General features: G+C 35.9%; 1 protein-coding gene across 1 annotated transcript in view; it reads left to right on the top strand.

The window, feature by feature from the left end:
* Positions 1 to 27,453, top strand: part of Tyr (tyrosinase) — a 117,116-nt gene that overhangs the window by 87,234 nt on the left and 2,429 nt on the right. The window contains exon 4 of the mRNA XM_042689905.1: positions 22,207 to 22,388. Within this exon, the coding sequence (XP_042545839.1) occupies positions 22,207 to 22,388 (182 nt within the window). The remainder of the gene's footprint in view (positions 1 to 22,206; positions 22,389 to 27,453) is intronic.

Below are 27,453 nucleotides of genomic sequence, written 5' to 3'. Positions count from 1 at the left end.
AACCAGCTTTACAATGTCGGTGGGGGGGAGGGAGGGGGGGTATGATTGGGTGGAGGGGAGGGTGGAGGCTGGGAAAGGAGGTGAAGGGTAAACAAAGGAGGAGGCTGCAATGCTTGGTAAGAAATGTATGCATTTTCCTGCCCATGTAATTGTAACCCCTCTGTACAGTATGTTTTCAAATAAAATAAAATAAAATAAAAAAAAGAGTAGTGGGGATAATTTTTATTTGCAACAATTAATTGTAAAAGGGAATTTAATCTTGTTGTGTCCATACATGCATAAAAGTACCTTGATTGGACTCACCCCTTCCATCACTCTCCTTTGTCCCTTCTCCTCCCCTTCTAAACCAATCTCAAAAAGCTTCACTGTTACATCTTCACACATGTACTTAAGGTGTTGGGGCCATATTCACCCTCCTTCACCCTCTCTCCTGGCTCTAAAATATGTTGCCTAGGCTACACAGAACTTGTGATCCTTCTGCTTCAGCCCCTCAAGAACTTCGAGCTGCCATAGAAGCCTTATACACTGAAAAATCTACAATTCCTTAGTGAAATTTAAAGAAGATGAAAATCAATGGAAAGATAACCCATGTTAATGGATTGGGAGGTAGCTATAAGATGGCAGTATCCTCCAAATAATCTTATATACTCAAAGCAAGCTATCAAATGAGAACAAGTAAAAAGGCATTATCCAAATGTCACAGACCAATTGTCCTTATTGCTTAATAGATTATCTTGAATAGGTATTTCTTTGTGTGCTAAATGTCCTTAGAACAGTTTCCAAGGACTAAGCGGTTGTGTTGTTCCCTGTTTTTCACCCACAATGCTTATTTGGCAGAGACCCAGATTCATGTAGCTCCTCCCATTACTCTTCCAGAAGTGGAAATCCAGAACCTTATTTTCAAATTGAATCCCTTATAGCATCTCAATATATAAAACAAACACCAATATAAATACTCCTGTTATAAGTGAGGGAGAGATTCCCAGAGCCTGTTTAGATGGAAGGTCCTTGCAGTAAATCCAGGCCAAGGATTTATCAATCCCTATAGTAGAGGACAGCACTCTCCCAAGCTTTAATATTTTGTGGTGGGTAAAATGGATTTATGAACCTATGAACTTTCTTCTGTCTTTTCTCAGGAAAATTGCTTGTCATTTTTACTTTTATTGTTTCAAGGAAAATGTTTTCCCTTTCTCCTCACTCACCAGTATCAATGTATTTATTACATATTTGATTCTTTCAAGCTTCATTGATCTTTATGTCAAGCTTGAATCCAACTCCATTATACAAAAAAAAACCTCTGAGAATATATTACAGTTTTTTTAAAAAATAATTACAGCTAGTGATGATTTCTTTTCTTTTAGTTGAAAGGGTGATGTATAGAGAGGTTACAGTTAGTCAGGTAATGAGTACATGCCATTTTTAATAGTGTTACCTCTTCTTTCATTTTATTCCAGTTTTCCCCTCCCAACCCTCATGCCCACAAATTGCATGATTAGTTTTCAATGTAGTGTCTAGCGAGTATCATCTGCATTTGTTTCACTATTTGTCCCACTGTTTCTGTGCTACCCATTCTCCTCCACGAAATAGAAAAACTTACATAAAAGACAAAAAGTACAGAAATTAAAAACAACCACAAAGGGGGAGAAAACCCACAAAAAGTAAAATAACCAAAAAAATCTCTCTTGTTTCCATTTCTTGGAGTTCAGTTCTATAAATATCATTTTATATGATTATATGTACATAACTATTGAACCTTTGTGATCTTAAGAATATCATCCTTTGGTCTCATCAGGTGAATGTTTAGAGACTTGTTTAATTTATCTTGTCCAAGTGGAATTTTTTGTCTTTTAGATTTTATTGTGTTTGTAAATTTATAGACATTCTAATTACTACGAATGAGGGAAACCATGGAACCTATGTTTCTTTGCGTCTGGCTTATTTTGCCTTTCCATATCCTTGCAAATGAGGAGATATCATTCTTTCCATTTCCTTATGAATGGGGCGGTGTCATTCTTTCTGATGGAAGCATAGAATTCCATTGTGTATATATATTACATTTTTCTGATCTAGTCATCTACTGAAGGGCATTTGTGTTGATTCCATATCTTGGCTATGGCAAACAATGCTGCAATGAACATGGTTTGCTGGTAGTTTAGTGTGGCCTCTTGTTTGTGGCCTCTTGTTGGGTAGATGTCCAGGATTGAGATTGTTGGATCATAGAGGAGCTTTATGTTTAGTCTTTTGAGGAATCTCCATTCTGCTTTCCAGAGTGAACAAGTTTACATTCCCACCAACAGTGTAGTACTGTTCCCTTTTGGTGACATCCCAGCAGCATCTGTTGTTGTTAGTTTTCTTTTCAATTTTTAATTAATTTATTTTATTGTTATTGTAGAGGTGATGTACACAGGGATTACAATAGCATGAATCAGGTAATGAGTACATTTCCTTTCATGCAGTGTCTTCTGTTCCCTCATTCTCTCTCAGTCCCTCCCCACCCCACCCCATCTCCACCCACGAGTTGTATAGTCCACTTTCATCAATGTAGAGTGAGCTCCAATGCTACACTTTTTCACCCTTTCTCCTCCACCCCCCCAGTTCTGTTTTCTTGATAATGGCCAGTCTAACTGGGGTGAGGTGGAATCTCAATGTTATTTTGCTTTGCTTTTTTTTTTATGGCCAGAGATGTTGAACATTTCTTCATTTATGTATTGTCCATTCTCACTCCTTCTGAGAAGTCTCTCTTTAAGTACTTAGCCCATTTATTAATTGGGTTGGCTTTTTGAGGATTTGTTTGTAACAACTAGAAATTCTAAAATTTTTAGAGTTCAAACAGATAATGACAACTTGATCCCTACAAAGAACTGCTAATAGCTTAGAGAAATGGAAGATAAATAACCCCACTAATTTCCACTGTCAAAAAGTGAGTGCAGAGCTAGGTAGGAAAAAGACCTCAAATAGTTCAGTGAGTTTCACTAATAATCACTTGCAGAAAATAGGCAATAGTGGATAATATCTTGAGACATTTCTATGCATTTCTTGTGTTAGTTTTCTTCCCAGTGTTACTTGTTTCACTGATTTGTTACCAATATATAGATCATTCTTAAGCACAGAAAATAGTAATCCTTTCCTCTCTGTTAACTTCCTTCCTGTAGTGAAAATTCAATACAAAAATATGATTTTCCTTTGTCAAAAATGCAATTTCCATTTTAACTTCAGACTGTGACACCCAGATAGCTAGACTTTGTAAGGACTAATTCATCAATATTTTTGCAATTGAAATAGAAAGTTAGAGGAGATAAGCAAGAAAGGGACTTTGTTATCAAGATAGCTAAAGACTTTGTCTATATAAACAAATCTGGTGAGTAGTTAGGTAGATATCTAACTGCTATCTAAGAGCAATCCACATAGAAAAATATGCATTTTTCAGTCTTTGTTTCATCTTATCTTGGGCTCATTCCTTCCACTATTCAGAATTATTTGTTGTATTTAAAATGTCACATTGTCATTTTGATATTATTCACAATAAAAATGTCAAATCCAGTGAGATTTGCTTTCTGAAGGGTCCTCTTACATTATATTTTTTGTTCATTAAGCTATACTTGAGCACAATCTACTTTTTCACCTAAATTTCCAATGATATTACTATTCTTACAGCATAAATTATTTGTTTATTTGTGTTCTGCATGCTTCCATAATTGTACGGCATAATTTTCAATGAACACTTACTGTTCATTGGAAAGAAACATTAACACTCACAGAGATTTTTTTTTCTGTCAGATGACATCTCTGATCTTAAAAACACATATAACCTTCTTTCCTTTCTTGTCACAAGTATACAGATTACCTTTAAGTATTTTTATATTTAGTATAAGTTCAAGATACTTAGCCCAGTATATGTTTTGCTTCCCTAAGTCTAATCTCTCAAAAAAAGTATGTACTCTATGCATAAATCTGTGTACAATAATTTTTTCACATCATTCCCCTTATGTGATGACAAGAATCTCCTACTGCATGTAAAATAATTTAAGACTTCCTTGGCTAGCCCTCATATTATGATATTTTATTATTTTGTTTTTTCCTGGTCATGGAGCTTGAATCTGGGCCTGGGCTCTGTCCCTCAGCTCTTCAGCTCAAGGCGAGCACTCAACCACTTGAGTCACAGCGCCACTTCCTTTTTTTTTTCTTTTTTGGTGGTTAAGTGGAGATACAAGTCTCATGGACTTTCCTTCTCAGGCTGGCTTCAAACCACGATCATCAGATCTAAGCCTCGTGAGTAGCTAGGATTATAGCCGTGAGAGCCACCATCACCTGGCTGTATTTTATTCTTGTCTACCCACTTTCTTTCTACTTTTCTTTTTAATCTAGTGTATGTAAGAAACTAAGCTGTGTTCTAGAATAGAGGTGGCAACAAGAGATTTGAGGTCATTTTGGTATAGATTAGTTTAGCAAGTATCTTATTAGGGATCCAGGATGATGAGTGATATTCCTAGTGATTTTTATCAACACAGAATCTTAGAGCCAAAACAGAAGCAAATTATAGTCTAACTCCAGATGCAGTGTGGGGAGCATGGATCAGTGGAATTGTAGACCTTGTGAAACGGTTAATGCAGAGACATTTAGGTTCTGATGTAAATTATGAGATTAAAACTTGCAATATCACGATGCTTATAATATCATAATGACATACTACCCTTTGTCTGCAGTACGAGTTTGGTATTCCAAAAAAAAAAGAGTTTATTAACACTAATGCTCTTAGATGTATGATAAATGTTGCCATTCTAATATTTAAGACGAGATAAAAATCTATCGGAATGGAGCAAAATAGTAAGGCTATTGATGTTATATTGAATGTTAATGCTCTAAGGGCTAGGAATATCCCCTGAGGGTGATAGAAATGAGAATATTGGCTGGTGCTCAAAAGAGGAACATTGTATATGTGGAAGTGTCTAAACTATGTGTACTCATCTTGAACTTACAAGCTGTTTATCATAAATGGTGTCTTTAACTCTATAAAAATTACTCCACTCTAGATTTAGGTACTAGAGCTCTTGATTAAAGATATAAAGTAATGAATATGTAGAACTATATAACTTCAACAAATGGCCTTATGCCTCAAATGATTTTTAATGGAGAGAGAACTTCCTTGGATGCATTTAAATCTTCTACTTTGCCATATACACTGCCTAAATTTGCTTGGATTGATAAATGTTTGATGACTATGAGTTCAATATATATTTTCAAAGAAATAGCTAAAATAGTGCTTTCCTTCCTGGCAAATAGAATTGGAATCCTTCCAAGATAGTTGTTTCTCAAATATTTATTTACTATTAACTGTGTACTAGCTCTATTTTAGCTTCCACAGCCTAACAGTGAACAGATTAAGTTTTCATTTCTGGTGGAAAGTGTCACAGAGTTTTTCACTCAAAACCTCTTTCCTAGAGCTCTTTCCCTTTTCTTTTAAAAATTTCTTTTTATTATCTATTAATTGTGTAAGAAAGCTTCATTTGACATACCCTTATTTGCAGTGTACCCTGATAAGACTCATTGCTCTCCCACTTCTCCATCCTTTGGAAAACAATTTTAGCAATATTCCTTGTTCTATTTCTTTATATGTTTATAAAGTACTTCTCCAATATTTATTATCCTCATTCATCCTTCCTCTGCCTTCCCTCCTACCAGTAGAACATAGGATCTGATTTACATTACTGTCATTCATTTTAATAGACATATTTTTCTTCAAGTCTCACCACGATAACTCACAAATGTACTTCTTAAATTAATCTATTTCTTCTACTACAATCTTTCTCTCTTTTCCCTAGCAAGTTCTCAGTGAGTTTTTGTGCCATTTGATACATATATACAATTTTCATATTCTTCACCCTCTAACAGCCTCTTTTCCTTTCCCAATTCCTGCTCTTCCTAGTCTCCTATAACAGTCTCACAATTACAGGTATTTGTTTTATATATGTATATATAATCCTATATGTATTTTTGTGTATGTTAATCTTTTTGGAGTGTCATCCATGTATGAGAGAATCATATGACTTTCTTGCCTTCTGAACCTGACTTAGTTTGAATAACATTATGACCTCCACCTGGACTATTTCCATAACTTGGTTATTATAAGTAATATTATGACATATCTTCAAATACTTCTACTGCATCTGGAAATAAATTCTGTTGAATAGATGCCCAAAAGTGGTGTCTCTGGATCACATGGAAGTTCTATTTAAAAAAATTTAGGAACCACCTTACTGATTTCCATAGTGTTGCACTGCTTTACATTCCCACCAATAAACATATAAGAGTTCCTGTCTTACCTCATTTTCACCAATATTTATTGTTGTTTGTGTGTGTCATGATGGTCATGCTGACTCGAATAAGATGAAATCTCAATGTCCTTGCAGTTCCTTTATAACCAGAGATGTCACGCTCAGTAATTTGTTGTCTATTCGTAATTTTTTTTGAAAATTGTCTGTCCAATTTACCTGGCCATTTATTGGCTGGATTATTGACTTATTGGGAGTTCAATTTTATGGGATCTCTGTACATTCTGGTTATAAATTCCACATATAGAGTAACCAAAGATTTTCTCCCATTATGTAGGCTGTGTTTTCAGTCTAGTGGTTGTTTAATTTATTGTTCAGAAGCATTTTAAATTTGTTGCAATCTCCCATGCCACTCTTTACTCTTATTTTCTGAGTAATTAGAATCTTATTCAAGAAGTTATTACTCCAGTGAATTAATATTCTTTCCTGTAGTAGATTCAAAGTTTCAAGTCTTAGATTAACATCTTTGAATCACTGTGATTTGATACTAGTGCAAAGAGAAAGACAGAGATCCCATGCATTTACATGTAGATACACAGCTTTCCCAGCACCATCATTGAAGACGTTTGGTGTTCCTTTGTCAAAAATCAGATGGCTGGGGCTGGCAAGGTGGCTCAGTGGTAGAGCACTTGCCTTGCATGCATGAGGCCCTGGGTTTGATTCCTCAGCACCATATAAGCAAAAAAGAAAAAGAAGTGGCACTGTGGCTCAAATGGTAGAGCGCTAACCTTAAGCTGAAGAGCTGAGGGACAGCGCCCAGGCCCAGAGTTCAGGCCCCAGGACTGGACCCCCCCCCCCAAAAAAAAAAAATCAGATAGCTGTATGTTTTTATTCTGGGGTCTTTTATTCTGTTCTGTTTGTCTTTATGTCTCTTTTTGTGCTGGTGTTTTGTTATGTGCATGTAATATAGTTTGAGAACTGACATTGTGAGAGTTCTAATATTGTAGGATTATTATTATTATTATTATTATTATGCTCAAGATATCATTGGCTATTTGTGGACATCTGTAGTTTAGTATGAGTTTATAGACTGTTTATTTTTCAAATTTTGTGAAGAATGACCTTGCAATTTGTATGGGGATTAAGTATCTGTAGATAGCTTTTGGCAATATGGCCATTTTCATGATATGAATTCTGCTAATCCATAAATGTGGAAAGTTTTTCTTTGAAGAATTTCTTCAAGTTTATATATTCCTAATTTTATAGGTATTTTACTTGTTTCATCCTGTTTTTTCTAGGTATTTTATTTTTAGTTGAGGATATTGAGAATGTAATCATTTTCTTGATTTATTTTTAATCTGTTGGTTATAGGTATATAAAAACCTATTAATGTCTATATGTCAATTTTATATTTAGCTATTGTTACCCAAAATTGTGGATTCATCTAGGTTTCTGAAGTAGAATCATGTCATCTTCAAACAAATAAATTTGTAATATACCTCAGGTTCCTAGAAGAATAATTCTTTTTATAAAAATAAAGTAAAAATAGACTATAAGATGAAATTTAAGATCTGCAACTATGAAATTACTAGGAGAAGATATGGAATCAATACTCTATACCTTTGAATAAATATGAATTTTTTGGACAAGACTGAAAAGGCATAGGAAATTAAAACAAATGTAGACATAGATTTCATCAAAGAAAAAAACTTGATAGCAAAGAAAACACATTGACCAGAGTAAATAGATAGCATACAAAATAGGAGAGAATATTTTTAAATTATGCATTTGAAAAGGAATAAATATCTAAAATATAAAAAGAATACAAACAAGTTAATACAAGAGTGGGAGAAAGGAAGATGAAGGGAGAGAAAAGAAGAAAAGAAAAATGGAATAGTCTAAAGATTTGAACAAATATTTCTCAAATAAACACATAAATATCCAATTATATATATGTGTGCATATATATATAGTTATACATACACAAAACTATTTAATGTGTTTAAACTTCAGAAAAATACAGCCCAAAATAATGAGCTACTACCTTACTCTAGTAATAATAACTATTAAAAATAATAAATAGTAAGTACTGACAAGGATGTGCAAATGTGACATTTTACATACTGTTGATAAAAGTGCCAGATAGTAAACCATATACAGGTTCCTTAAAATTTTTAAATAGAATAGCCATGTAGTTCAGAAATCCTAGTATGAGATAGATATCTATCTAAAGGAAATGAAATTAGTTTGTCAGAGACATCTGAGTGCCAGTGTTCATTGCAGTATCATACATAATAGCCAAGAAATAGAAACAACCTAAGTGTCTATCAACTGAGGAATAGATAAAGAGATACAAATACATAATAGAATACTATACAGCTGTAAAAATGATGAAAATATGTCATTTGCAATAACATGGGTGAAAGAGAAGTACAGCCTGATCTTAATCTAAAATAATTGATCTCACAGGAGTTGAGAGTATTGTGGTAATCATCACAATAGAAGGTTAAGAATGAGGAGAGAAAGAAGGAGCTCAATGGATATTAGTTATATTAAAAGTAATAAGTTCTGTTGTGCTCTTGCATAGCAGCATGACTGTAGATAATGGTGATGAACTATATTATTTAGAAAGCTAGAAGGAAGACTTTCAATGTTTTTATCACAAAGAAATGTTTGGGAAGACAGATATTCTTATCCTTATCTAAATGCAACACAATGTTTACATATATCAAACTATCACAAGGTATCTTAAAAATATAGCGACTTTTGTTTATATTTATCTGTTACAATTTTAAATAAAACTGAAATATACTTCCTAAAAAATTAAAAAGAAAAGCAGAAAGTAGTGAAAACTTTGCTAAGTGAAATTTTAGAAAGAAGGAGTGCCGCATAGTTGTCTTAAGGAAACACATATAGATAATGATATTCACAGGTAATAGATTCAGGACCCCTTGGATACCAAAATGTGCAAGTGTTCTAGTGCCTTGTATATAACAATGTAGTGTTTATATAGACCTTAGGATTGTGCTGCCATGCACTTTAAATAATCTCTTCATTACTTGCAAATAATACAATGTAAATGCTAGGTAAATCATTGTTTGAGTGTATTTTTGAAAAACTAAGAATAAAAACAAATTCTGCATATAACCAGGAACATATGTAAGTTTTTAATTTATTCTTTTATGTCCTTGAATATTTGAATGCAGAGATGTGGAACCTGTGAAAAGTAAGTGCTAAGTGTACTCATTTGTCTATGTACATGTTTGCTTATGCACTATGGATGCCATGATACTTGATTTCTGACAGATGATGTCTTATTATAAAATATACAATACCTACATCCACAGTTCTGATCATAATCACTGAAATATATTACTAACACAGCAAACTAAACCTCCAGATGAAGTCAGAACTCTTTCCCACAATATACACAAGGCTTTTCACAATCTGACCCCTCCCCTCTTTTCTCACTTCCCACTCATCCTGCATTATTCCATATTCCATTCCACACCAAAGCACTTTTATTTTTTATTTTTATTTTTTGCAACAACATTAGTGCCCATACTCCCTGTAGGTATGTGTTTAGAAAACAGTGCCTTTTTTTTAATCATTTTTAATCATTTGACTCAAATGCAATTCCTGCTGGGAAGCCTTCCTTGTCTTCACTAGCTACTTGTTTCTGTGGTAATATAGTATTTATGTACATGTCTCCAAGAGCATCACTTACAGTGCATTGAAATAGTATGTGCACTTTTATCACAGCATATAATGATATCCCTGAGGTGAGAATCTGTGTTATCCATCCTTTGGCTTGATGGTTCATGATGGAATATTTGTTGAATAATTAAATAGGCACCTTAGTAAAGGGAAAAGGTAAGCGTTCTTACTAAGACTGCACAGGTAAAACCACTGAGGCTTGAAAACCTAATTAATAATAGCCATGGAGAGTCAAATAAATGACTGGCACACCACATTTATATACCAAACACTGCCCTGAGGGTCTGGCTCTTTAGGACACTTTTGTATAAATTCACTCTGATTAGCTGTGTCTTGGGAGTTCAGCCTTTGTTCATTTGATGTGAATGAAATTTTTCCTTAGTGAAATATCTCTCAATTCAGAGTATGCATTACCATCACCTCCCTTCATCTCAGTATATAGCAGAATATCTGCCACTTAACAACATGATTAAATATTTATGGGAAAAGAAACAGGGAACTTGGTTCTTTTCATTCTTGAACTTTTAATTTTAGTTGTTAGGCTAAGTTTCTTCAAGTTTCACCATTAGTTTAAATGGTTTAATCTGATTTTAATGACTACTTATTTCCCTAAGGATTTCTTTTCACTTTCTTTGGCTAAATTAACAAGTTGTAGAGTATATACTTGAACTAACCATCAGTTGACATTGGTCCCAGTTGAATTTCTAAGTAGTATTACAGGCTCTCCACCTAAAGCTACTCATCTCTCATAATCTATGTGAATTTCCTTAGAAAGTGCAGCTTTTTTCAGTAAAAATTTCCAAATGTTCCCCCAAAGTGTCCCATCATTAGTCAGGAACATTAGGAAATTGAGTTACTGGGATGCTTTTTACAGTTAGAGACTCCAAGTCTTTCCCAGTGGTCTCAGCATAAGTAGCTGATTTGATTCTTATGTGGTGATGTGGTCATTCCCTTTAAGCACCCAGCCTAAGTTGTTGGTTCATCTAGGTATCAACATGATTCTGTCATGTGCCTGCTAAGTATCCTCCAAAGATTTCTCATAATTTTCAGAGAAGTACTGAGATACACTACTGTTCATGTAATCCATACATTATCTGGCTAACGATGGTTGTTTGCAAACATGCTTCATACAGTTCTTTAGTACTTTTTGCTGTTCTTCCTTGCAAAGCTACCAAAATGTACCTGAGATGCATTATTCTCTGATTTATTAATTTTAGGCTACCTTTTTACCCCTTCTCTAACTTTGCCAAGATTTCTGCTATTCATTTTTCTTTTTTTTTTTTAATTTTAATTTTTTTATTGTGAAAATACTGTACAGAAGAGTTACAATTACATGGACAAGGTAATGAGTACATTTCTTTTTTTTTTTTTAATTTAATTTTATTTTATTTGAGAACATACTGTACAGAGGGGTTACAATTACATGGGCAGGATAATGCATATATTTCTTACCAAGCATTGCAGCCTCCTCCTTTGTTTACCCTTCACCTCCCTTCCCAGCCTCCCCCCTCCCTCCCACCCAATCATACCCCCCCACCCCCCCCCCCCACCGACATTGTAAAGCTGGTTTTGACATGACATTTTGTACTTCTCATTGTTGCAACAGGTCCACCTGAATCCTTAAACGACTTGTTTGTCCCCATCTCCTCCACATGTTATACTGACATCAAATATAGTGAAAGCAGGGGTTACACTGTGGGGGAGGGACATACAAAGCAACCAAGAAATAATCTTATAAATGCGTTAGAAACACATGCACGAAAGAAACAAAAACATTAAAATACATATTTGAGGGTTCGTTTTCCTAACATCACCTTCTCTGACTTTTTCCGCTTGACTCATACCTATACTAGATATTGCAAATAAGGGAAACCATGGGACCTATGTTTCTTTGGGCCTGGCTTCCTTCACTTAATATAATTTTTTCCAAGCCTTTCCATTTCCTAACAAATGGGGCAATGTCATTCTTTCTGATGGAGGCATAGAATTCCATTGTGTATATATACCACATCTTCTTGATCCATTCATCTACTGAGGGGCATCTGGGTTGGTTCCATGTCTTAGCTATGGTAAGTAATGCTGCAATAAACATAATTGTGCTGGTAGCTTTAGTGTGGCCTTGTTTGTGATCATTTGGGTAAATGCCCAAAAGTGGGATTGCTGGGTCATTGGGGAGCTCTATGTGGAGTCTTTTGAGGAACCTCCATACTGCTTTCCAAAGTGGTTGAACAAGTTTACATTCCCACCAACAATGAAGTAAGGTTCCTTTCTGTCCACATCCCCTCCAGCATCTGTTGTTGTTAGAGTTCTTGATTTTTGCTGTTCTAACTGGAGTGAGGTGATATCTCAATGTTGTTTTGATTTGCATTTCTTTTATGGCTAGGGATGTTGAACATTTCTTCATGTGTCTATTGGCCATCCTTCTTTCTTCTTCAGAGAAGCTTCTCTTTAAGTCTTTCGCCCACTTACTTATTGGGCAGTTGTTTCTTTGAGGATTTGTTGTTGGGTGGTTTAATTTTTTGAGTTCCAAGTATATTTTAGATATGAGACCCTTGTCCGTTGTATGGCTAGTAAAGATCTTCTCCCAGTCCGTGGGCTTTCTATTGATCTTGCTAGCTATGTCATTTGCCCTGCAGAAGCTCTGCAACCTTATACAATCCCATTTGTCCAGCCTTTCTTTGATTTGTTGTGTTTCCGGGTCTCTATTCAGAAAATTTCGGCCTGAGCCAAGGAGACCCAGGGTTTCTCCTATTCCATCCTGTAATGTTTTCAGAGTGTCTGCTTTGAGTTCAAGGTCTTTGATCCATTTGGAGTTGATTCTGTTGCAGGGTGATATATAAGGATCTAGCTTTAGTTTTCTACATGTAGTTAACCAGTTTTGCCAGCACCATTTACTGAAGAGGCTGTCTGTCTTCCATTCTATTGTTTTAGCTCCCTTATCGAAGATTAGATGGCTATAGGTCTGTAGGTTCATTTCTGGGTTTTCAATTCTATTCCATTGGTCCTGAGGTCTGTTCTTATGCCAATACCAAGCTGTTTTGATTACTATGGCTTTATAGTAGAGTTTGAAATTTGGTATTGATATTCCTCCAGCAGTGTTCTTTCCGTTGAGGAGCGTTTTTGCTATTCGGGGTCTTTTATTGTTCCATATGAATTTTTGGATTGCCTCTTCTATTTCCTTGAAGAATGAGGGTGGAATTTTGATAGGTATTGCGTTGAATTTGTAGATAGCCTTGGGAAGTATTGCCATTTTCACAATGTTAATCTTTCCAATCCAGGAGCATGGGAGGTTTTGCCATTTTTTAAGTTCTGTGTTGATTTCCTTTTTCAAGATTTTAAAGTTTTCATCATAGAGGTCCTTCACTTCTTTAGTTAAGTTAATTCCTAGGTATTTTATTTTTTGTGGGGCTATTACAAATGGAGTTGCTTTCCTAATTTCAGCCACACTTTTCTCATTGTTGGCATACAGAAAAGCCATGGATTTTTGGGGGTTAATTTTATAACCTGCTACTTTGCCAAAGTTTTGAATCAGCTTGAGTAATTTGGGAGTGGAGTCTATGGGATTCTCTAAATACAAGATCATGTCATCTGCAAAGAGGGAGAGTTTTATTTCTTCTTTCCCTATTTGGATCCCCTTTATGTCTGCATCTTGTCTTATTGCTGTATTTAGGCATTCTAATACTAGATTGAAGAGAAGTGGAGAGAGTGGGCATCCTTGTCTTGTTCCTGAGTTAAGAGGAAATGGCTTTAGTTTTTCACCATTGAGTATAATGCTGGCTGTAGGTTTGTCATATACAGCCTTTATTGTATTGAGGAATGTTCCATGGATTCCTAATTTTTCCAAAACCTTCATCATAAAGGGGTGTTGGATCTTGTCGAATGCTTTTTCTGCATCTATTGAGATAACCATGTGGTTCTTATTCTTGCTCCTGTTGATGTGATGAATAATATTAATTGATTTGCGTATATTGAACCAGCTTTGCATCCCTGAAATGAATCCTGTTTGATCGTGGTGTATGATTTTTTGGATGAATTGTTGAAGTCGGTTGGCCAAAATTTTGTTGAGAAGTTTTGCATCAATGTTCATCAAAGAAATGGGTCTATAGTTCTCTTTCTTTGATGAGTCCCTGCCTGGTTTTGGGATGAGGGTTATGATGGCTTCATAGAATGTGTTCGGTAGTGAGCTTTCTCTTTCAATTTCATTGAAGAGTTGGAGGAGAATTGGTGTGAGCTCTGCTTTGAAGGCCTTGTAAAATTCCACTGTGAAACCATCTGGTCCTGGACTTTTCTTAGCTGGGAGGTCTCTTATTGCTGTTTCTATTTCAATGCTTGATATGGGCCTGTTAAGATAGTTTGCCTCATCTTGGTTTAGTTTTGGCATGTCAATATTTGCTAGGAAGAGGTCCATTTCTGTCAAGTTCTCAAACTTATTAGCATAAAGTTTTGAGAAGTATTCCCTTATAATGTTCTGAATCTTGGTTGTTTCCGTGGTGATGTTTCCATTCTCATCTCTGAGTTTATTAATTTGGGTGTGTTCTCTTCTTTTTCTGATAAGATTTGCTAAGGGTCTGTCAATTTTGTTAAGTTTTTCGAAGAACCAACTCTTTGTTTTGTTGATTCTTTCTATAGTTTGAAATTAGTTCCAGACCCTGAGCTTCTTTTGCTTAAGGCTATACCACTTTCTGAGAAAATATTGGCAAATACTAGCCTTTCACTCAACTTTCTCTTTGAGAAAATGTGATCAAGGAAACATTGGTAACTTTGTTTTACTGAGACCTAATGGGCAAGACCACTGGCACTGGTGGCTCATGCCTGTAATCCTAGCTACACAAGAGGCTGAGAGCTGAGGATCAAGGTTTGAATTCAACCCATCAGACAAATCTGAGAGACTCATCTCCAATTAACCAGCAAAAAGCAGTTAAATGGAAGTTTGTCTTGAGTGGTAGAACACTAGCCTTGAATAAAGAAGCTGAGCAAGAGTATAAGTACATCTAGTCCACAGTTGTTTTATAGTGGACTAGCTGAGACTGAGTAATTAATGAAGGATTAAAAATTATTTCATACAGTTCTGTGAGCTAGAAAGTTGAAGGTTGCCTGTGGCAATAGTCTTCTCGATTTGACATCCATTATTAAAGAACAGAAACATCCGAGAGCACAAAGGAGGTGGCCAGACACATTTTAGTAACAAGCTCTCCTTATAGTCATTAACCCACAATATTAATCCATTAATAATCCATTAATTATGCCAACATGAATCCATTCATGAGGGGAGCCATACTTGTATTTTCAAGTCATTGCAGTCTTTCAATCCCCTTACTACAAAGCAATCTATATAATGTTTTAAATGGTGATCTTACCATGCTTCCAATTATTACTACAAATATAAACAAAAACTTCTTCCTTCTCTTTAGAAACAAATAAATAATGTTTTATCTCGTGACTTCCACTGCAGGGCTGATCCTTTGTAGTCCCATGTGGAATTATCCATTCCTTGCTCTCCTTAGATATAGGCAACATTTTTTTTCTTTATTGTGAAAATGCCATACAGAGGGGTTACAATTACATGAGCAAGGTAATGAGTACATTTCTTATCAAGCATTGTTGCTTCCTCCTTTGTTTCCCCTTACCATCTCTTCCCCTTCTCCCTCCACCTCCCCCCCCCCCCCAGCCAAGTTGTAAAGTTAGTTTTTCGACATAATGTCTTGTACACCTCATTGTTGCAATTTGTTTTTTCTCCTTCTCCTTAGGCAACATATTTTTTAGTTTCATGAATTTTCGGTGTGCTTTCTGTCAAACACTCTGAAAATTATACTCTGTCGTTTAGGATCAGTGTTTTCCCTTTTCTCTAAATATTCACATTTTTATTCTTGGTATAAACACACCATTAAAGACTCCTGGAGCTACAGGATTGATGAGATCTCCAATCAAGACTTGTCTCCATGAAATAGGATTCCTTCCACAAAGTTCTTTCACAGAGCTTACCCATCTGGAATTATATATTTATTACTAATATTACAAATCAGTATTTATCTCCTCCACTAAATTCCAAGTGTCACAGGCCAAAGAACTTAACCAATGCCAAGCACAGAGCAAGGTTTTTACAGATGTCCAAAGTATTCATCTACTTTTATAGAAGAATAAATGAATACAAAGTATTTAATGATATATGTGTATCTAACATTCTTCATTGAGTTGCTGATGCTAGATTCTCTAAAGCAAATTGGCTTTCTAAATATTCAACTGTGGTAAGCCCTCCATGGTAGTTGCTTTTACTTTATATAATAAATGTTCATTTCAAGATCATTTTGTTTACTAAAAGTATTGCAAAGATATAGTATTCATTTCTCAAATGCATCATACCTTGTTTCTCTTGTTATGATGCCTTCCAATAGTATGGAACATTTGCAGCAATTAAGAAATGGATATTTGCTGCACTATTATTAAGCAATGTCTTCAGTTTACTTGGTGGTTACCTCATATACTTTTCTGTTCCAACTCCTAGCCCAGGTTGGAAATATATTCCACCATCATTCCTACTTAGGCAATTCTTAGTCTGATAGTGTTCTATACTAGTCTTTTGTAATGATCTCAATAGCTTTAAGGGGTACTACTCAATTGGTTTGCAACATGTTTCTTATTTAGGATTTGTCTAATGATTTTTTTCACTACACTGTGGTAAGGAGGAAGATCCTAGAAGGAATACATCATTGTCATCATTATCTTCACATGGTATCAGAATACATAATATAAAATCATTATTATTAAAGCTGACATTGATTACTGGACAAATACTGTTTTTGATGCACTTAAGAAACAGAGAGCTATGCACCACATACTAAGAGGCAAAGAATATAATTAGTTGGAAGTCTTCTTTATGCATGATTTAAATATTTTAACTGAGTATCTTGCAGGTGGGTATGGGAGGGAAAGAATGGAAGAAAGAAAGCAACAGAAGGGGAGACAGGTTCAAAAAGAATTGTACTCATTACTTGATCCATGTAACTGTAACTCCTCTGTGTCTCAGCTCTACAATAACAGTATGAAAAGATTTAAATATTTTCTCTAAGTATTTGTTCATTAATTTATATTAGTATGGATGCGTATATCGTGATTTTTTTTTTTTTTGTCGGTCGTGGGGCTTGAACTCTGGGCCTGGGCGCTGTCCCTCAGCTCTTCAGCTCAAGGCGAGCGCTCTACCACTTGAGCTACAGTGCCACTTCCCTCGTGATTTATTTTATAGTTCAGATTTTTCCAGCATTGGTCCTTAGGGGGGAAGTTCAGTTGACTTTCCCTATGCTCAACTTTGCCTCTTGAAATGGAATCTTTTCCCTGGTTGGCCTATAACCATGGTCCTCCTGATGAGTAGCTAGCATGACAGCTGTGACCATGTGCTTAGCCAGTGTGTCAAGTTTCCTCTGAGCAGTCTTTTTTTTTTTTCTCAGCTAGTCAAGTCTGAAGCTTGTTAAAGGCATTCATTTCTGCTGAGGTATTTTTGATCTCTAGAAATTTCCATGGATTCTTCCTTAGCATTTCCATGCATCTGTTTACATTGCACACCTGTTCTTACAGGTTTCAAATGTTTTCTACTAGATACCCTAAAATATTAACCAGAGGGAGTTTTAAAAATTCCACATTGATAATTCCAAAATAACATTCTGTGTTTCATTTGGGTTCTGATGGTTATTTTGTCGCTTTAGACTTTTCCTTGCCGACATGTTGTGTATTTTGTTTCTTATTTTAATTGAAAGACATGTTTACTAGATTATAAGATCTGAAGTAAACAAGTAATTAGTTTGAAGATTTATGTTAATTTTATAAGCAACAAGTCGGTGTTTAATTTTTGCTGCAGCTGTCAAAGGCCTCAACTTGCCTTCTGTCTGATTTTTGAGCCCCTTACTTTCTCATAAATTTATACAGTCTTTCTTCCATAGTGTCTTACAGATTTCTGTCTGTATTCCATGGCTGTACTGAGCTCTGTTGTTGTGGTGATACAGTATTAAGAAGAGGAGGTCCTGTGAAATACTCTGATTAAATCAATGTTTTAGTCTTGTGCAGTGACTCTCCCAAGTGTTTTTCTAAAGGCATTGACCCCCTTCCCCATCCACCCAATCCTTTGATCCCTGGCTAAGCAATCTTAATCTAATCTGTTCAACTCCTGAGCCCCATGACTGGGTTACTTTCCCTTAGATGAAGAGTAAGGCAGAGTAAACTAAATAAGATGCTCTCCTTTCAGCCGGAACAGGTCCTGGTGGTCGCTTCCCCTGAATAGTAAGACATTTCTCTAAAGAAGTTTCTAGACATACCTCCTAATGGTTGCTCTGCCTCTGCCCTGGACATAGTCAGGTAACAATCCTTCTGGGTCTTCCTTATGAAGATCTTGTAGAGCTTCTGGATATAATATCCATGCAAGAATCCCTTGACAACTGCAGGTCCAGGAGTTTCTCATTATTAGCACTTGATTAGATTCCGTCTCTACTTGTTTGTGTAGTTTTTGTTTTGTTACATTTTATGCATACAACTGTTTCTGTTCTTGGTAAGCAGGTCTCTGTCTTGCTCTTCTGATCACACTTACCTCTGCAGTTTTAAGGCTGGCAATTTGCCCTGCACCCTCCATTTTCTCTTGGGTTCTTGAGGAGTTGCTGATTTTTAATTCATCTTTTTGTAATTGTAAAGACGGGTATGAGCAAGGCATTTACATTTCAGATTAGAAACCAGACATCTCATGCCAGTTTTATTTATAAAGCACATTTCTTGATATGTCTGCCTGTGATCACCTTTACATTTTTCTTCATTTCTCTATTGTGAATTTCACTGTTGACTGGATTTAAAGCAAACTGTCCAGATACAGTGCAAGTAAATCTTTGGTAAGTTTCTCCTGCAAAGAAATTGTCAGTATGCTTGTCTAAGTTATACATTTGTATTCTAATGTTCACCATTTTAGATATTGATGAAACTAATGGAAGATGAGAACCACCAATAAGGAGTTTAATCAAGATTAATACTTTTATTTTAAAATGTTGATAAGGTGGTGAATAAATTGATGGCTTTATCCATTTGGTCTTCTTATGTTAAGAATTGATGGCATGGTCCTACTTAAGTAAGGAATGTTTGTTTTTTGGCAGAAACAAGATTATTTATAAATTAAGCTATAGCAGTAATTTTTCACAGTTACAAAGGTACAAATGTTGCCTTCAGCCTTTATTGAATCACTCACTGTGTACTGAGCTGTTTTTAAATCAGTTAACAGAGGTATGAACATAATTATCAGGGATCTTCTTTGTCATTAAATATATACTTACTACTGGAAAACACATAACTTCATATGAACAAAATGTCTTACAAAACATCTCTGATATACTTTTTCTTTTTGACAAAGTACTTGTGGAATGATACTTATGCATATTTCAAAAATCAGAGCAATTTATATAGAATAATTGCATTTGAATAGCTTCATCTCTGCTTATTTATTTACTAAATTGCATATAATGAATAAATAGTGCTTTTGCAAAAGGAATAGTAGGAATTAACATAGAAAGACTAACCTATAAAAAAAAATAGAGGCTAGGAAGGTGGCTCAGTGGTCGAGTGCTTGCCTTGCATGCATTAGGCCCTGGGTTCAATTTCTCAGCACCACATAAGCAGAAAAAACTGGAAGTGGTGCTGTGGCTCAAGTGGTAGAGTGCTAGCCTTGAGGTGAAGAGCTGAGGGATAGTGCCCAGGCCTAGAGTTCAGACCCCATGACCGACAAAAAAAAATTATAGGACTAGACTAGAATTTGTGGCTTGTTAGACCACAGATTTCTGCTGTTAATTTCTTCAGTTGAGAAAGCTGAGACACAGAAAAAAAATGTTTTGAATCTTCTTCTTTCCTATTTCTGCCTATCAGAATAATGAGTATCATTAAGAGCATTGATCAAACATACTTAAAAAAATTTTATTGTACAAATACTGTACAGAAGGGTTACAGTTACATGAGTAAGGTAATGAGGACATTTCCTTTGTTTTTCCCCTGCCATCCCTTCTCTCCCCACCTCCCCAACTCCTCCTCCCTCCCAAGTTGTAAAGTTTATTTTCAACATAGTATCTTGATGTAGGCAGTATTGCCATTTTGCTGCTGAAGGAAAGAATAATCTAAGAAATTTTACAAATTTCTTTGTTTTTTTTGTTTTTTGGTCCAGTCATGGAGCCTGAACTCTGGGCCTTGGCGCTGTCCCTCAGCTCTTCAGCTCAAGGCTAGCACTCTACCACTTGAACCACAGCGCCACTTCCGGCTTTTTTCTTTTTTGTTTATGTGGTGCTGAGGAATCGAACCCAGGGCCTCATGTATGCAAGGCAAGCGCTCTACCACTGAGCCACCTTCCCAGGCCTACAAATTTCTTTTGTCACACAGATATCAGATTTTTACAAAGGTCTATGAAAAACAATCTTGGTAGCTACTTAATACATATTTAATAATGTACTTAATGTAGGTACTTAATAAGTACTTAATAAATATAAAGATTTAATAAATACTTAATAAATGTAGGTACTTAAGTGAATAAGCAGTTGGTCGTTAATAAATGCACATCTAATGATGGACCTAAGCTGAGAAAATTTGGTATTCATGGGTCATATTTTTAGTGCTGCTCAGTGATCTAATGATTTCTAGATAATTAAAAACCAACAGTTATCTCTCTTCTCAGAAGAAAAGAGGACATTTGTGAGTTCATGCCCAGCGTGGGACTACATAGTCAGATGCTTGTCCTAAAATAAAGCAAAACAAAACTCTCACTAGTGTAATGCTTCTGGTCCAGATTTTCAGATTTGATAAATGAAATAGTGTTTTGTAATGGAAAAAGATGACTGCTGCTCCATTTTTGCTTTCTTATTGTCTTTATTGTACTTCAAAATGTTGAGATTTTATTTAAGTTTTTTTGTTTTTGAAGTATTATTGATTTTCTTTTCAGAATCTACCCTTTCTACTATTGTTTACTTCTTTGCTTAAAATTTAAATCTATGTAACAAACACTTATGTACTTAGCACTTCCATAACAGTATACTGTTGAATGCTGACATTCAACACAGGTAAGGCAGATACCATTATTCTCATTTTCAGGATGAGGAAGATAAGTACAAGAAATTCGGAGAATTTTCTGAATCATATAGCTATGTAAATATAGAGCAAGGCCTTGCTGGGGTTCTCTAAGTCTAGATCTAGCATTCTTTTGCCTCATTACTCAGCATAATTTGTGCCATGTGGTTTTTTGTTTGTTTGTTTGTAATGCCTTTAGTAGATTGCCATAACTTCTCATACAGCCCGAGTTTCTAATCCATTCCCACTAGATTTCTTGATCCCTTAATCTTATAGCTCTCTTATGAGAGTTTATAATTGTACTCCACAAAAGTTAACGCTGGCTGCTGGTGGCTCAGATTTATAAATCTACCTACTCAGAGCTCTGATATCTGGATGATCTCAATTTAAAACCAGTCCAGGTAGAAGAGTTTCCAAAATTAGCAAAATCTAGCAGAAAAGACTAGGCTAGAGGTATGGCTCAAGTAGTGGAGCACCAATCAAATAAGCAAGCCATGCAAGAACATGAGGAAGCCCTGAGTTTAACTCTGATGCCACCAAAATAGAGAGAGAGAGAGAGATAGGGAGGGAGGAGAGGGAGAGAGGGAGGAGAGGAAGAGAAGGAGAAGGGGGAAAGGGGAAGGAGAGAAGAAGGAAGGAAGGAAGGAAGGAAGGAAGGAAGAAAGGAAGGAAGGAAGGAAGGAAGGAAGGAAGGAAGGAAAGAAGGAAGGAAAAAAGAAGGAAGGAAGGAAAACACTGACACTGGCTTATTTTCAAAGGTAAAGGATGTTCCCTGAAGATATTTAACTGCTCACAAATTCATGGAGGAACAAGTCCAAAGATGGATGGGAACATTAACTAGTTACATTTAAGTTTTGTCTTCTCCTCAGAGGAAAAACTAAACTTTGCTCACATTTATTAAAGTGAATTAACTTCTTTGGAAAAAAAACTAGCAATTTAGAAAACGATGTTTAGTGTTACCTGGGCTTGAACTCAAGACCTAGTGCTTTCTAGACAGGTGCTCTATTACCTGAGCCACATACCTAATCCTAGAAAATTTGAGAGTCTACAAATATTGAGGATGTAATCTATGCCTTCCTATTTAAAGAATTTAAAACAATTCTTTTATGAATAACATTTTTCTAAGTCTGAATGATTATATCTTCTGCAGTATTTTTGAACAGTGGCTCCGAAGGCACCGCCCTCTTCAAGAAGTTTACCCAGAAGCCAATGCGCCCATTGGGCATAACCGGGACTCCTATATGGTGCCTTTCATACCTCTCTACAGAAATGGTGATTTCCTTATCTCATCCAAAGATCTGGGCTATGACTATAGCTACCTACAAGATTCAGGTAAGGTTTCTAATGTAAAATTTCTATAAAAATTGCTGAATATAGTAAACTAATTTCCTTTGAGATACTACAAAAGCAGTGCCCAGGCCCCGAGTTCATACCTCAGGACTAGCACAAACACAAAATTTTTACTAACCTATTTCTATTCCAAAATATTCCTCTTATATTTGCTCATCCTTTTAACGTCATTAAAGTCTGATTCTGTTTCACTCTCTGTGAGCTCTTGATACACAATTATGTTCCAAGTATTACTGGATCATTATTAACTTGTCTTTACGGTCTCCTGATAATTGAAGAATGTGTGAGTCTCTACCATTTCCACCTGGGTTGCAAGCTCACAAGGTCACAACTTCTTTTGCAAGCTTATCTGTTCTAAGTATCAACTTTGTTATGGGATGAAGTTAATGAATAAATTTGAGTGCAAGCGATGTTCATGAAGAAGCATTGAACAATTACTAATATAAGTGAAGCATCTAAAAACTTGCCATCTCTCTTGACTACATGTGTTAGCATGTGCCTTTGATCTCAGGTATTCAGGAGACCACATGTAAAATCCATACAAGACCTTATCTGAAAAATGTCTGAAGCAAAAAAAAGGGGGCCATGGCTCAGGTAGTGGAACATCTTCTCATCAGCCTAGAAAATCCCAGACCCTGAGTTTAAACTCTAATAGTGCTAATAAATAAATAAATATCATCCTTCTTAATTCCCAGATTACTTTTAGGTATATATTGTTAATACCTTTCAAATATTCTGTCATGCTATGTATTTTAGGTGACCTTGTTGTTTTATTTATTCTTTCTTTGTAGATATTGAATAATGAATTTGAACAAGGTTTATCTTCCATATTATATGCACAGTGGTAAACAGTGTATTCTATCTTCACAAAACTTGAATAAAAAGACACATCTTAACTACTTGCCTAACAACTCATCTAATTAAATACTTGACAATGAGGTGTTTCGTAAGTTATCAAACATGACTGATAGAAATATGTAGTTGAAAAGGTGAATCTTAAAGGTGGATTTCCCTTTGAAAGCCATTGATTAACTTTAAGCAGATTGTGGTAAAAGATTATTATTGTTACAGTATATTATAGGTTTTTTTGTTTTGTTTTGTTTTTGTCAGTTGTGGGGCTTGAACTCTGGGCCTGGGTGCTGTCCCTCAGCTCTTCAGCTCAAGGCAAACACTCTACCATTTAAGCTACAGAGCCACTTCTGGTTTTCTGGTGGTTTATTGAAGATAAGAGTTTCACGGACTTTCCTGCCTGGGCTGGCTTTGAACCATGATCCTCAAATCTCAGCGTCCTGAGTAGCTAGGATTACAGGTGTGAACCACCGGTGCCCAGCTTATTATAGTTTCTATATCAGTTAAAAAGCAGATGCAAAATGGCCAATAGAAATGCCCCACAAGAGTCCAGGGGTGAAAAAACAATAGTTTTAATTGTATTGGTGGCAGTGAGAAGGAACAGAAAAAGCATGGAAATATTTGATATTATTTAAAGACAAAATTTTCAGAAATAGGCAAATAATTTATATAATGTGTAGGGACAAAGCAGTGTTAGAAATGTGTTAATGTTTTTCAGCCTGTGAAGCTGATGAGTGTCATTTCAATTCACTGTGCTACCAGTTTGTTATGCCTGGGGATGGGGTGATAGGTCTCAGAAACACAGGTATACACACCTGAGCCTCAAAGGAGATGCCTGGTCTTTCAATTCTTATGCAAGAGACATCACCATGAAACTTCTTATCTCATCTATTATCCTCATTCTTAGGTAGTAGTTATATTTTTATAGAAATTTAAATTTGGAACCAAAAGATATGGGACTAGAACAAAATTAAAGCCAGTAAGCAGTAAGTATGAAACCTTAAAGTCAAGGTTAAGGTATCTCCGTTGCTCTGAAGAAGAGATCTCCCTTTGGCCACCATATTGTCTCCTAAATATATACTACCTCAGTTCCTGTCTTAGTGTCATGTGATTATATTTCTATGTCAAAGGCAACACAGACCATTGGGTAGGATAGCGGAGGAAGCTCAGACTCAAAATAGAGACTGAAAGGTAGTTTTTCTAATATCTAAATAAAATTAATTTGAAATGATTTACCTATCTAGAATGGTTTTCCTACAGTTCTGAATTTACATAGTTAAATTTAGAGAAATTGGGCTTCAAAACTACAGCAATTGCCTCTTTTCTGTCATGAATCATTGTTTATTGTTGCTTCTACTTTATTTTTTTAAAGCATTTAAAATTTGCCTCTATTCATTGCTAAACTTTAAGATTTCTTTTTAAAAAAAATCATTTAAAATTCCTTCAGGTAATTAATTCAAGAGGGTCATTATTCATCATTTAGATATTCATGTTTGTAATTATTTAAGTATTTTCCCTAAAAAGATAGCTAATGCCTAGCACTTGTCAAACATTTTGTCTTATAATCAAATTTCAAGAAGTTTAAAGAAAATAAGTAGCAAGCTATTTTCTTGCATTGGTAACTGATTAAAAAGTGAGAACAAATAGCTTTAGCAATATCCTTGATCCATTGGTAAATGCAGTCTTATTTTCTGTATGATATTGCTCTTGGAGATATTGCAAATGACCTGAAAATTTGACTTCAAAGCAGGATGAGGAGACCACATTTACGATGACTTCCTGTATTCCGAAAGTAGGTTCTGGTGAGGCATTTACCACTGCGGAATTGCTGAGCAGGCATGCTTGGCCACATGTGGACTGGTGTGAAAACTTGTCCGACACTGGTGTGAATTGCTGCCTGAGATGACTTGCCACTAACGCCACACTTCTCAGCTCCAGCTTGTCTCGTGTCCTCATCTGGGACACCTTTCCTCACTCAGTAGACAAATGGAAGAATTTGAGGAATGGATAGAATGTAGCCCCAGGCTCTCACTGGGGCTACATACTTTTGTAATAGACCTGATACATGGTTTCATGTACATACTTCTCTTAGAACCACATGATACAAAGTAATTCACTTTCCTAACAATTTCCTTTTTAAATTTTTTTATTGTAAAGATACTGTACAGAGGGGTTACAGTTACATGAGTAAAGTAATGAGTACATTTCTTATCAAGCATTGTTACCCCCTCCTTACTAATTTCCTTTTATAATTATTGTTTCTTTCTAGCCAGTTATTCTATTTTGCTTATATTTTTGCACGTGACTAGACTACCTCCTGCTGTTTGCTGTCTATCAAAAATATTTGTATTAAGAATGAAGGATTGAATAGAAGAATAAAAAATACAAAAGTTGGGGCTGGGAGGGTGGCTCAGTGGTAGAGCACTTGCCTTGCATGCATGAGGCCCTGGGTTCGACTCCTCAGCACCACATAAGCAAAAAGAAAAAAGCCGGAAGTGGCGCTGTGGCTCAAGTGGTAGAGTGCTAGCCTTGAGCTGAAGAGCTGAGGGACAACGCCCAGGCTCAGAGTTCAGGCCCCACGACCGGACCCCCCCCCCCCAAAAAAAATACAAAAATTAAGACACAATACTTATTTACATGCGCTTGAATAAAACTTAGAAACAAGAAATACAAATAAATAATTGAAATAATGGAGTTTCATGGAAGCACAAAGAAAGGAACAGTCTGATAATCCTGAACTAAGAGAACTAAAACTATTATCAAAGCAGGTCTGAGAGAGAAAATTTCATCTGGAGTATCAATTAAATTATTTTGAAATAATAGGAATCTGTAACAGGCCAGATATTGGTATCTCAAATACTAGCTACTCAGAAGACTCATGTCTGAGGATCTAGGTTCAAAATCAGACCAGACAGAAACAAGCTGGGCGCCAGTGGGTCATGCCTGAAATCCTAGCTACTCAGGAGGCTGAGATATTAGGATCGTGGATCAAAGCCAGCCAGGGCAGAAAAGTACATGAGCCTCTTATCTCCAGTAAAAACCACTAGAAAACTGGAAGTGGCACTGTGGCTCAAGCGGTAGAGCGCTTGCCTTGAGCTGAAGAGCTCAGGGACAGCACCCAGGCCCAGAGTTCAAGCTCCACAACTGACAAAAAAAAAAAGAAAAGAAAAGAAAAGAAAAGAAAAGAAAAAGAAAATTGTGAGACTGTTCTCTGATTAAGCTGAAAGTCTTGAGTGGAAAAAGCCAAGTCAGAGTATGCAGCCCTGAGTTCAAGCCCCAGTTCAAGCACAAAAGTGAAATCAGAAACATTTATTAGTTGTGTCTTATATGACAAAAATTTTCCTCCCAAAATACATAAATTCTCTATTTTCAAAATCTCCACCATTTTTTATGATTTTGTTAGCAGGTATTATTTGTACATACGTGGCATTTATGGCAACATTCCTACACATGTATAGAATGAATTCCATCACATTCAATCTCCAAGTCACTCTCATATCCCTTATCTACCTTCTAAAACAGGTTTCAATTTTTATTTTTATACATGCAAATACCTGACTTTGATTGTGTTCATTCTCAGTCACCTTATCCTTTCACCCAACCTCCTCCTACTCTCCCTCACAGGGCTTTGTTTTATTTTTCTGTCACTTATGTTTTAGGACATATTAGTTGTACAAAAGGGTTGCATCCTGATATTTTAGGCATGCATCTATTATATGTCAATCAGAATAATCTCCTTGATTGCTTTCTTCTTCCCCATCTCCCCCAAACTTCATAAGCCACACACTCCTAACTCATTAGTCATAATTATTCTCCTGTTTAATGTGTGGAAAAATGGGAATTCACTTTGGTAATGATACAGCACTAAACATATAAACCACCAGTGATTACTCTAAAGAGAATGAGAGGCAAAAAATGGACCTTTAAGTAACTAAAGATGATAGGAAAATTGTAACATTAAAAAATAACAGGGTTTAGGGGGCTGGGAAGGTGGCTCAGTGGTAGAGCGCTTGCCTTGCATGCCTGAGGCCCTGGGTTCGATTCCTCAGCACCACATAAGCAAAAAGAAAAAAGCCGGAAGTGGCGTGGTGGTTCAAGTGGTAGAGCACTAGCCTTGAGCTGAAGAGCTGAGGGACAGCGCCCAGGCCCAGAGTTCAGGCCCCGTGACCGGACCCAAAAAAATTTATAAAAAATAAAT

The sequence above is a fragment of the Dipodomys spectabilis genome, unplaced genomic scaffold (assembly GCF_019054845.1).
Source record: "Dipodomys spectabilis isolate Male_0828 unplaced genomic scaffold, ASM1905484v1 ptg000003l, whole genome shotgun sequence".
NCBI lineage: Eukaryota > Metazoa > Chordata > Mammalia > Rodentia > Heteromyidae > Dipodomys > Dipodomys spectabilis.
The sequence above is the reverse complement of the archived record's forward strand: the minus strand, read 5'-3'. Positions and strand labels throughout refer to the sequence as shown.